General features: G+C 34.2%; 1 protein-coding gene across 1 annotated transcript in view; it reads left to right on the plus strand.

Moving 5' to 3' along the window:
- The window catches only part of SNTG1 (syntrophin gamma 1), a 534413-nt gene that overhangs the window by 286784 nt on the left and 234419 nt on the right, over nt 1–13210 (plus strand). The window contains exons 9-10 of the mRNA XM_024578290.3: nt 1551–1633; nt 7942–8072. Of these exons, the coding sequence (XP_024434058.1) occupies nt 1551–1633; nt 7942–8072 (214 nt within the window). The remainder of the gene's footprint in view (nt 1–1550; nt 1634–7941; nt 8073–13210) is intronic.

Here is a 13210-nt window from a genome sequence, read left to right on the forward strand (position 1 = left end):
CAGACATTCCACACAGCAATATTTTCACTGATATGTCCCCTAGAGCAAGGGACATAAAAGAAAGAATAAACAAATGGGGCTGCATCAACTTAAAAAGCTGCACAGCTACAGGAAAGATCAACAAAGAGAAAAGGGAACCAATTGTATGGGAAAATATATTTTCCAATGATACCTTGGACAAGGGTTTGATATCCAAAATATATAAAGAAGTCACACGACTCCACACCAGGAAGACAAACAATCCAATTAAAAAAATGGCCAAGGGACCTGAGCAGACACTTCTCCAAGGGGGACATACAGAAGGCCCAGAGACATATGAAAGGATGCTCAGCATCACTAGCTGTCAGAGACATGCCAGTTAAAAGTACAATGAGACACCACTTCACACTGGTCAGCGTGACCATCATAACCAAATCAACAAACAAGTGCTGGCAAGGTTGTGGAGAAAACAGAACCCTAGTGCTCTGTTGGTGGGAATACAGACTGGTGCAGCCACTCTGGAAAACAATATGGAATTTCCTCAAAAAAACTAAAAATGGAACTGCTTTTTGACCCAGCAATTCCACTGTCGGGGCTATACCCTAAGAATCCTGAAACACCAATTCAAAAGAACCTATGCACCCCAATGTTCATAGCAGCACAATTTATAATAACCAAGTGCTAGAAACAGTCCAAGGGCCCATCAGGAAATGAATGGGTCAAAAAACTGTGATGCATTTACACAATGGAATACTACACAGCAGAAAGAAAGAACTCCTACCTTTTGCAACAACATGGACGGAACTGGAGAAAATTATGTTAAGTGAAATAAGCCAGTTGGTGAAAAACAAATACCATATGACCTCACCTATAAGAGGAATCTAATAAACAAAATAAACTAATGAACAAAGTAGAACCACAGTCATGGAAACATGGAACGGAGTGACAGTGACTGAGGGTACAGGGGAGGGGTTTAATCATGGAAAGAAGGGGGAGGGACTAGTTAAAAACAACAATCTTTAGACACACATAACTTATGATTTAAAAATAGATATTAGTAGGTTTAAGATTTTAGTTGCATTTTGCAAAAGTAGTTACTGTAAAAAGGCTACTTAATTATAGTATTTACCAAGAGCCCACAGAAAAACATTGCTTTTGCATCATGGAAAATTATGGTATCTAAAGATAGGATTTGGCAGTAGGTTGAAACATGAGTTATGTAGAAATTTAAAGACAAACAAAATCCTGCACTATTAACTATTATAAATACGGTTCATAAGAATAGTCCACTTTGGATAATAACATAAAATATTACCTGTTTGTTTTCCTTATAAAACCTTATTTTTTCTGAAATCAAAGATCAATATTTGCAAGTCTCTTTTAGTGTTCCATTAACTTTAGTCAGTTAACTTATTTGCAAAACTCTGGCTTATAAGTGAAATAAAAATTCATTTTACTACCCGATTCACTTGATATAATTGAATATAATGAACTATGGTAATGTAGAATGTATTAGTCTAGAACACCTTGGCATTCTGACCAGTAGGCTATTGTGTTTGTGTTTCCTATAGGTGCACCAAGTGACCAGAGTAGTGGCACCTCGTCTCCTCTTTGTGACAGTGGCTTACATCTCAACTATCATCCCAACAATACAGTAAGACTGAAGCATGGTTCACATTAATAAGGATATTAACACAAATGCGCCCTCCAAAATATGTATACTTATTGCAATACCTGCTATAGCATCTGGTTTAAAATCCTTGGTTGCTTCATCATTTACATATTATGAGAAACCAGGAAGGAAAAAATAAGTAGGTCATTTATTTTTTAATGTCATTTTTTTCTTCTCTGAAGTCTATAAGCTATAGAAATTTTTAACTTCAAGAGGCCATGCATAACATCTTAGAATCATTTTTTAACATTGCATATTATATGTAATTTCATGCTCTAAATAATTTGCCATGATTTTTGCCATTTTTCTATTTAAATTATTTAGCTAAAAGTAGCTATTTCATTTGTCATCTTAAAGGATTTCTTAGCAACTTCTATGCATACCAGGGAATTAATACAAAGTAAAAAAACAATCTATACATTATGTTAAATGTAATGAATATTAAACTATATGTGTATTTAATAATCGATAAAATTGGCATGTGTGTTTTATATATATTTAATAAAATGTTATTTTTAAATTATTCACTTATATTTTGGAGTAACAGGTTTTATTTGAATTTTATATATATTTTTTTAAACTTCATGTATTTCACACTTTAAAACATTCACACATTCTAAATACAAAGTAATTCTTTCTGGTTTTATGTGAGACTAACAATTTTCCACTATGCTCACAAACATGAAGTTTAGCAGAGCTAACTTTAAGAGGCTTCTATTTTTTCATTCCACATTTTGGGGTATATAAGACATATACCTACTTCTGACTTACATAGATCATCTTCTATTTGAAGTAATTGACCCGGTTGCAGCATTTTACTTCAAAATGCTCCTTTTGAACATCTACAGGTCTGAATGGCCTTCACTGTACTTAATCGCACCAGTATTGTTATGTAGTTGAGTGCTTTAGGTCCCCAAGCCTTTTATCTATCTGTCATCTATCTATGTATCATCTATGTATCTATCATCTATCTATCTATCTATCCATCATCTATCTGTATCCTGAAGACCCTTGGCAAGACCAGGTGTTACTTCCATAAGTGTAACCTAACCACATTTGGGAATATTTAAATTGACTTTATTTTTAATTTTTGTTGTCAGAGAAATAGTTGTCACATAAGAGCTAATATTAAAATGCTAATCTTCAGAAGATGGAAAGATCTGAGTATCTTACCTGTGGTCTAATGAGGAAAATGACTTAAACATTGACTAATGAGAAAATGAATCTGTACACTCGGTGCTCCCATCAGCTCGCTTCTGAATTCTCCAGTCTTACAATATCCAGTCAAATCTTTGCCTTTCACTTCAGCAACTTCTTTGCTCACCTCCTCCCTCATGGTCTATATGCTCTGATACTTTTGATGCTCATCCGGTCCCTTTACTGGGCTGGCATGTGTATGCTCAGTGGCCGTGCGTGTTGGCTGCACCTAATTTACAGCTGATCTCTCTTGTAAGGAAAATCTTTTGGGAATCAGGGGTCACCACCCCCTATTCTCATGTGGCTTCAGCCAGGGACTTGTGACAGGTGATAGAGGTATAAAGGCAGGCCCCCTTACAGAGCCTTGGCAGATGACGCAGAGGTTCCCCACACACACCGGGCACACATCTCTGGCCAGGTTGCTCCCTGCCTCATCCCCTGCTTCCCTTAGTCCTGACAGGTTTCTCCTGAGAACTTACCCTTCACAAGACGTTCACAGAAGAATCCCTGTCAGCTCTGCTGGTAAGATAGGAAGGAAGAGCAAGTTTGCCTAAGAGTAGTTAGAGAAGATTAGTAATATTTTTACACTATAATAATGAAAAGTAGAGAAGTCAGAGTTAAACATCTATGGGTAAGAATCATTCTGGTTTTTAACTCATTTCATTGGCATATGAAAAATAATCCATGACATTAATTTTACGTGTTGTGCTTCTGTTTAAAAAGATGTAATTAAAGGGGAAAAATCATTGAGTAATTCTATAACAAAATTGTTCCAACAAATCCAGCTATATAAATTTTCTTAAAGTTGTCTGAAAATATTTTACAGGAAATAATGTCTTTCTGTTTTCAAGAGGCACATTTTATTTGTAGCATGAGATTAAAAATTATTTTGACACTGTTAACAATCTTTAAGTTTGAGGGTATTTATTATTTTAGACCACACTAATCAAGACAAATATAAATTCAAATAAAGTATATTAAAAATAAAGAAAAATAATCTCAGTGCATTTCAATTACATTAATATTTGCCATGAGCTTACTCTGAGGAAACACTCTTCTAGGTACTAGGGGCAGATGTTAATTAGGGTTCTTGATCCAAAAAGTTTAAAATTCAGATCTTGGACAAATCTAGATCTATAGACAAATGGACCAAATTAATTATCAGGAGAAGGAGAACAATGGATATTAACATTCTAATATCAGACTAAAGACCTGCCAGAAACTTTTATACAACTGACTTAATTTAATTCACCAAAATTGAGGGACTATTGTTCATCAGGGATAATAAGCCTTCAAGCCTGGTGGAATCACACCGGCCTTACACAGACAGTGTCTCCAGTATTTCTCTTCCAAATCCCGAATAAGCTTTGATGAAGATGTGAAGAATGGATGACATTTTTATTCAGAGATTTATAAAACTAGAAGAAATCAAGCACTTGTTTACTTCTAATCCATCACTAAATAACAATGAACAGTAGAAACTTGGAAGAAAGCATGCATTTTAAAGTAAATTTTCCACAGAATGTAGACATACTATATAAGGTCTTAAGAAAAATATTTAATTATCTGCTGTTCTAAATCCTCAATTCTATTTGGGGCCCAGGTAACTTCAGTTTTAATTCCTATGCCTTAATTATTCTCTGAATTAAATTTGAAGTTAAGTAAGCCCAGCTCTGTTTTTTGAAACAGCATTGTAAGCATACGGGAAAATAACACCTTTTAATATATTAGCATTGCTCCACTATCTTCCATAAAAAAAAAAATAGTCTAGACCTCCTAAGGACTTGAGGTTATCAATTTTAGGGTATAGAGTCAATTGGTTTGCCAGCCAAGGTAGAGAAAAGCAATTAACTTTATGTTTACTTAAATTCAGATAATCACCTAGTCAGATTTTTAGAAACATTTTTTCATAATTATATACTTAATGAATACTTTTTATGCCAAATACTTAACAAAAGCTAGATCAGCATTTGCCATTGATACAATTCTATTAAGGATAAACATCCTTAAGGTTATTTTGTGGCATTATACCTTGAAATGTGTTAAGTTTGGGGGACAAAAGTGTTTTAAAGACTATGCAAATGCTACTTTTGCCATTAATATTATTAATAACATAGGAAACAGTATTTTTGGCATTGAAGAATAAAGCACTTGAAAAGTAGTTATAGGAACTAAAAACCATAAAAATTTTTGTATTTTTTAGATTACCTTCTATACAATTAAAATAACTCTAATATTGCTGTTACAGAAAAATACTAGAAGGCAAATTTATATTACATTTTCATTATTAAAGTAAATAAAGATAAGTAACCTTTGAAAGTCACCAGGTGTTCTACTAAATAGCAGATCTCTAAAGTGAAATATATTAATCCCGATTAGGTCAGTAGTTGACGTTTGGCTTATTCATAATTTTTATAAGGAGAAAAACTAAAACAAAGTGACATTTTACAACTTTGGTACCTAGAGGCACCAAACCAAAATTCTACATTAAAATCATATAAAAGACCATATGCATTTCCATGTCTACCAGTCTATGAAATCTATACCATAAGATTTGTAAAACATTATACTCATCTACTGGTGATTATCATTGTTGGTAATATTTCATTGCCTGTGTCTTTCATGTTCTTTTACATTTCCTATCCCATTTGTTTATAAATATATAAAGTAAGGGATGTTAATTTTGCTTTTCAAGAAAGATATGGAACCATATTTAAATAATTTGTCTACACTTGCACAGCAAAATTATAAAATAATTGAAATACATGTATGAATTATTTTCATAGTTTCACCTCTATAAATATTAAATGTTGTGACATGATAGAGGATTTGGCCCTCAAGTTAGAAAAAAATGTAGGTCTGTGCAAATACTGACTGTGCATTTGCTGGCTGGATGACTTGGATCAATTATGACTGTAGAACTGGCTTAATTTTAAGATAGCCTGGTGGGCCCTGCAACACTGAAGATACCTGTGGTTAGTTCTGGCCTGAGCACAGCAACCTAACCTGTTTATCCTAGTGTCTCACAAAGGGCTATATTTTCTTCAAGTGCCTTCATATACAAAATGTGGGAAGAAATATTCTAATGATATCTAAAAATGCTTTTGGCTATTTTATGTTTTGTTAGAGGAGTCTTGTGACAGCCAAATTTATTTTTATTTTATTATTATTTCTTTATTGTTGTTCAAGTACAGTTTTCTGCCTTTTCCCCCCACCGCAGCCCAACCCCCCAGCCCTCCCCACCTCCCTCCCATTTCCACCCCCATCCCCCATTATTGTTCATGTGTCCTTTATAATTGTTCCTACAAACCCTTCACCCTTTTCCCTGAAATTCCCTCCCCTCCCCCCTCTGGTCACTGTCAGCCTGTTCTCAATTTCAGTGTCTTTGGTTATATTTTGCTTGCTTGTTTGTTTTGTTGATTATGTTCCATTAATAGTCACAATAAGGCACAGACAGTTCACATAACCTGCTCCTAGGTTAAAGGACTAATCAGTTGGGAAATTGGCATTTTGAAACCAGGTGGTCTGATTCTTATCTGGAGCCTAAGTCTTCATCACCCTGTTGTGCTGCTACCTGAATGACCCTATGCTGATCGTCTACAACATCTGACATGAAGGCCAGAAAAGATTAATATAAAACCTATGTTTGTGTTTTTGCCACCACCAGATAAGTAATAAAAACAACTGTCTTGCATCAAAGGATAGGTGTCTGAAACTAAAGTGCTCACTGAAGCACCAACAGGGGGCCCCACACTGAGGGCTCTTACTTCACCCTTCTCAGTGTTCTAAACTGTTCTAAGGATTTAGTAGTTTTGTATTTCCACCACTGGAGACAAATAACATAATAATTCCAAGGAACATTTGACCTTTAGTGATAACAAGAGTTGTTATTTTTATTCCCTAAACAATTTTAAATAAATTAATATCTGAAAGAAAAGGTTAATAATAGACTAATACTTTCAACATAATTAAAATAGAACCTCTTTCTAACATCATTATGCAGAAATAGAATAGCGAAATCAGTATCAATAGTTCCCTGATCAAATTAAGCCTTGGCCTGTTACAACCCATGCCAACTTAAATGTCACCATTATTCCGTGTGCTAGTGCCATGAAGAAAATTTAATAGTGAAGCTCATATAATGATAGCATAAATCAATGGCAAGTTTAAAGCTCAAATTTTATCCAATTCTGTCTTTTCTATACATAAGAAAATAATCCAAACTTCTAATAAAACACAAAATGCATGTAATTTGAAATCAGCAGTATTTGATTTAACAATACAATAAATTACAGACATTTTATAAACATGAAGTTAAAACAATGGACAAAATTTATTTGAGTAGTTTTTAAAAGTTGTTTTATAACTCATTATATTCAGAAATATTTGCAAGTAACTGATAAATCCGAAGCAGTGGCAAGTGTTCCGTACTTACCAGATACTCAGAAAATACTGGCTAATTGAATTAAGTACAACTTGTTATTATTTATCACTTTCAAGTTCATTGAAATTACGGTTTTGCCTCATCTGTCCCATTTATGGATGAATTCAATTCTGTCACACATTTTTTTCTGTCTCCCACCCCATTTTAAAATATTTTTCTACCATTCTTTATCTCAGTGACACACTCCTTCACTTTCTTATAGAATTCAATTAATAAAGAAGTTAACAGCCCTGGCTGGTGTTGCTCAGTGGATGGAGCACGGGACTGCAAACCAAAGAAGTTAACAAATACAATTTTATTGTCAATGAATATACATTTCTTCTTGTGGCAGATTTTACTTACTCATTTTTAGAGAGAAGAGAAGAGGAGAAAGAGAGGGAGAGAAATATTAATGTGTGGTTGCCTCTCGCATGCCCTGTACTGGGGACCTGGCCCACAACCCAGGCATGTGCCCTGACTAGGAATCAAACTGGTGACCCTTTGTTTGGTTTGCAGCCCACACTCAATCCATTGAGCTATACCAGCCAGGTCTGTAAATATATTTTGATTATTTAGGAGAAAATATATCCTCAAATAAAAAGAATTTGTGACATAGAAACTCAAAACCCCAAAAGGAAAAAACAATACTGAATGTTGCTATCCTTTTCAGGACACATTATCATGTTCTTCATGGCCAACGTCTCCAGGCTTGAGATGGGAAAAGCGATGGTGTGACCTCAGACTGATCCCTCTGCTTCATTGCCGGTTCTCTCAGTACGTGCCTGGGACAGATTTGAGTCGGTGAGTTTGTGTTACGATTTTCTGATTTTCTGAGTTCTGATTTTCTGTTGTTTGAAAAACAGACCTTTTGTCAAACTCTTAACATAGTATGCCTTATGGTTCTTATTTCCAGCATATTCCTAATAGTAGGAAGAACTAGACAAAAAGAGTATAATACAGTAAACCATTTATAAATCTAGTGGGGAAAAAAAATAACCCTGACTCTGATTCTAACTTTGTAATGGATTCAGTTTCTTTAATAGATACAGTTTTATTGGATTTTTGTATTTCTTTTCAATGTTTTATTTGTTAAGGAAAATATAGTTTAATAGGAAAAGATTATTCTTATGTAGTTTCTAATATTCTCCGATTGTTATCTTTAAGGAAGTGTAGGGACACTAGTGATGTCTTCCTTTTCATTCTTGAAATTTGTTTTTTCTTTTTAATTTTGGTAAGTTATACTAGGGGGTTATAAATTTTATTAATTTCTTTTTTCAGTGGACTAATTTGGGACTTTTTGTAAGTCTTCATTATGTGTACATATTGTAAATCATGATTTTCTGCTGCTTATTTAATTGTTTCCATTCCTTAAACTTCTTGGCTTGTCTTTTCATCCTTACAGTTAGTTAGTTGAGATGGAAGTTCTTGGGGGTCCAGAAAGTTGCCTGTAAAAATGTCACAGTAAATATTTTATGCTTTGTGGGCCCTCCTGTGTCTGTCCCAACTACTCATCTCTGCCCTTTTATAATGAAAACTGCTGTACACAGTATATAAATGAATGGGCATGGCTCTGTTCCAATGAAACTTTATTTATAAAAACAGATGACAGGCTACATTTAGCTCATAAGTCACGGTTTTGCCAAACCCTCATTTGAACATTAATTTTTCAGACTTTTTTCCTAATATGTGTAATCAGAGCTGGACATTTCAATCAAAGTTTGCTTGTGCTATACCCACAAGTTTTAGAATTGTATCTTGATTTGTTTACACTGTTTTTGAGTATAACATTTTGTACAGTTTTCTGAGTATTTAGTTCTTCGAGGTTCTATAGCATACACACATATCTTTGGACACTACTGATTTTGACAATGTACCACTTTGAATAAAGTATAGAAACATTAATTCCATTTAGGTCCTTTTATTTATAAAAGGTCTTCCTAAATTTATAAGTATAATTATCTTAATTTCCTATATATATATCAAGCACCCTATCAAGTGATATGATAGATATTCTGTGTTAGTTATCAAAATAATTTTAAAAACTCATACAAAAAGAGTAATCTATAGAGGGTAGAATACAGAGTGGAGCAAAAGTAGGTTTATATAGTTGTGAGTTTGTGAAACACAGAGTTTATTCTTATATTAGTATTTATTAATTACTATATTATTTTCATATGAACAATGTAAACCTACATTCTGTATTCAACCCAATGTTTACCCACACCACAGTTGTTATTTTTTTTCCTGAAGTTCCAAGCCTTCTGTTAACATTTTCTTTCTGTTTAATTTTTTTTAGCCATTCCTTAAAGGTGAATTTTCTGGAATCAAATTATTTTAGTTTTTCTTTGTCCGAGAATTATCTTTATTTTAACTTCATTCCTAAGGATAGTTTCCTTGGCTATAGAATTTGTGGTAGACAATTCTTTTCTTTCAGGACCTAAAAATATGGTGTCAGTTCAGTTTCTCCCTTGACTCTGCTCTCTGCTGCTACCTGGGAGGGTGGACATGGAAGGCTGATTCGCCTTGTTTTGTTTCTACTGGATGATAGGAGAAGCTCAGCTCACAACAGAACCCTGATGAGAACTGAGAGGATAAAGGAAAAGCTGAGGGAAACCAGCCTCATGCCCCATCACCTGATTCCACCTTGCTGGTGATTGGTGGGAGTGGTTGTTCATCTCCCAGCTCAGTCATGATGGTCAGAATTGGAGGGAGGCATAGTTTACTACCTCCCTCAGTTTAATTGCAGTACTGACTAGCCACATCTCATACTACCTCCCTCAGTTTAATTGCTGCCAGGGGGGACGGAGGTTCAGCTTCCCACTGGACCTCACTAACTACCCTGGGAAGGATTTGGATGCCGCCTGCTTCTTTCAGGTGGGGGATGGAAGATCAGCAACCTGCTTGGCCCCTTGAACACCACCAGGTGGAAGAATTAGAGGATGGGTGGAAAACCAGCCCCCTGTTCACTCTAACATTGGGGGATGTGGGACAATGTATCTCTCTATAGATGTTTGCCAAGATTAGGGAAGGTTACCAAAGAGATTTAATGTTTTTAGCTCTCTTATTTCCCAGTCTTTTAATCACAGGAAATAAGCTTTCCTTGGAGCATTTTTTGGTCTTGCTGTTGGCAGTTCTTGTCTAGAGGCTTCTAGAGCATGTGTCTAGGATGTATGGGAGGCAACAAGGAAACCCAGGAGATTTACCACCTTGCCATTTTCTGGTTCTGAGGTCCCTGGCAATCTGTTTTATCATTGGACCTTTCAACAACAAACTGTACTTGTTCTTGGGTTATGTCCAATGTTCTTTAGTTGTATTAGGTAACACCTGGTAAAAATGGGGCTACTCTTTCTTGGCCAGAATTGGAAGGTCACAAGTATTGATATTCATGTCTTTTAAAGGAACTAAATGGTAATGGAAAAAATACAATAAAAAACATACTTAGTGATATTTTCTAATTCTTTATTACTTATTTGACCCATGGACTATTTTTAAATGTATTGTAAAATATTAATATATTTTAGAATTTCCTAATTATCATTTTTGTTGTTGCTTTCTAGAATTTTATGCTGAATGATTTCAATCTTTTGACATTTTTGAGGCTTGGTTTTACCCACTATATGAATAATTTTGGCAACTGTTTCATAAGCACTTAAAAATGTTAATTTAGTATAGTGTTCCACATATTTACTTTTTTTATGTTCTACATATTTCAAGAGGTCACATTTACTAGGAATTCTGATCTTCTGTATCATTGATGATGATTTTGTCTGTTTATATTAGATATTAAGAAAGGTTCATTCAAATCTCCCACTGATAGTGACTTTATGTAGTTTTTCTTTCAGTTGTATCAATATATGCTACATGTACTTAATTTTATGCTATTTGATACTAGTGGATTTGGGATTTTTATAACTTCCTAAAGTATGAACCTTTGATTATAAAATATTCTGCATCTCTGGAAATGTCTTTGCTTTCACGTCTCCTTTAACAATAGGATAATTACACCAGCTATGTGTTGGTTAATATTGACATTGTATATATTTTTATTCATCTTTCAACTCTTCTAAGTCTTTATCTATGAGATATGTCTCTTCTGAGCTGTATATATTTGGATTCATCTTTTTCTTTTTGTTTTAAACAAAAGTAACAATCTTAGTTTTTTATTTGGATCATTAAGTCTATTTATGTTTAATGTAATTACTGAAATGTTTTGGATAATATCTACGTTTTTAATATTTGTATTACTTTTAACACTTTTTTTGTTTTTTATCATTAAATATTTAACTTCAATTAATTGTATATTTCTCATGCAGTTTAAAAATTAATACAAGAGATTCCACTTACCAATTACCTATTTTCTCAAATGGTAACATCTCGCAGAACTGTAGTATAATACCACATTTTAGAAATTGACATTGGTAAAATTCACTACTCATTCAGCTTTCATGGATGATTATGTTTAGTTCTATAGCATTTTATCACATGTGCACGTTCCTATGTTCACCGACACAGTCAATGCACAGAGCACTTTCTTCACCACAGGAAGGCCCCTCTTGCCCTGTCACCATGCCATCATCGCTCTTCCTCCACCATGTCCCTAATCTCTTAAAACTACTAATCCATTCTTCATCTCTATTATTTGTCATTTAAAGAACATTTATTAATAGAACCTTACATTATGTTTTAATTATTGCCTAAACATTAGACTATATGTCTTAATCCATTTGGGCTTCAATACAAAAATAGCACCGAATGTGTGGCTTATAAACAGCAGGAATTTATTTCTCACAGTTCTGAATGCTGGAAGTCCAATGTCAAGACACCATCATGGTTGCATTCTCTGATGAAGGTTCTTTTCCTAGTTCAGAGTTGGTGCCTTCTCTCTGTGTCCTCACTTGGTGAAAGGGGCTAGGAATCTCTCTGGAGCCTCTTTGATAAGGCACTAATCTCATTCATGAGGAATCCAGGCTTATGGCTTAAGTATCTATCAAATCTCACCTATTAATACAATCACATTAAGCATTGAGATTTTTACAGATGAATTGGGAGTGGGGGAGGACACCAACATTCAGATCATAACACTATATAATAGTATATGTACATGATTCATTAGAATTTAATGAAATTTATTAATTTTTAATTATTTCAGAAAATATGAGTAACCTAGGACACTAATTTCTTTATTTCATCCCTTTCTTTGGGTATATTTTTGAAATAATTTAATTAAATGTATATTTTAAAATCCTCAGATAATAGTTATATTATCTTTATATAATTTTGTTTACAAATACTATATCTTAAATTTAATTCTTCTTCTGTTTCTCATTATTTTTTGGTTCTATTTCTTTCTCTTTTTTATGTATTTTATAAAATATATTTTATTGATTATGCTATTACAGTTGTCCCATTTTCCCCCCTTCACTCCCCTCCATCCTGCACACCCCCTCCCTCCCACTTCCCCCCCTTTAGTTCATGTCCATGGGTCATACATATAAGTTCTTTGGCTTCTACATTTCCTATACCATTCTTACCCTCCCCCTGTCTACTTTCCACCTACCGTTTATGATACTTATTCTCTGTACCTTTCCCCCCTCTCTCCCCCTCCCACTCCCCTGTTGATAACCCTCCATGTGATCTCCATTTCTGTGGTTCTGTTCCTGTTCTAGTTGTTTGCTTAGTTTGCTTTTGTTTTTGTTTTAGGTATGGTTTTTAATAACTGTGGGTTTGCTGTCATTTTACTGTTCGTATTTTTTATCTTCTTTTTCTTAGATAAATCCCTTCAACATTTCATATAATAAGGGCTTGGTACTGATGAACTCCTTTAACTTGACCTTATCTGAGAAGCACTTTATCTGCCCTTCCATTCTAAATGAAAATTTTGCTGGATAGAGCAATCTTGGACGTAGGTCCTTGCCTTTCATGCCTTCAAATACTTCTTG

The sequence above is a fragment of the Desmodus rotundus genome, chromosome 8 (genome assembly GCF_022682495.2).
Source record: "Desmodus rotundus isolate HL8 chromosome 8, HLdesRot8A.1, whole genome shotgun sequence".
Taxonomy (NCBI): Eukaryota; Metazoa; Chordata; class Mammalia; order Chiroptera; family Phyllostomidae; genus Desmodus; species Desmodus rotundus.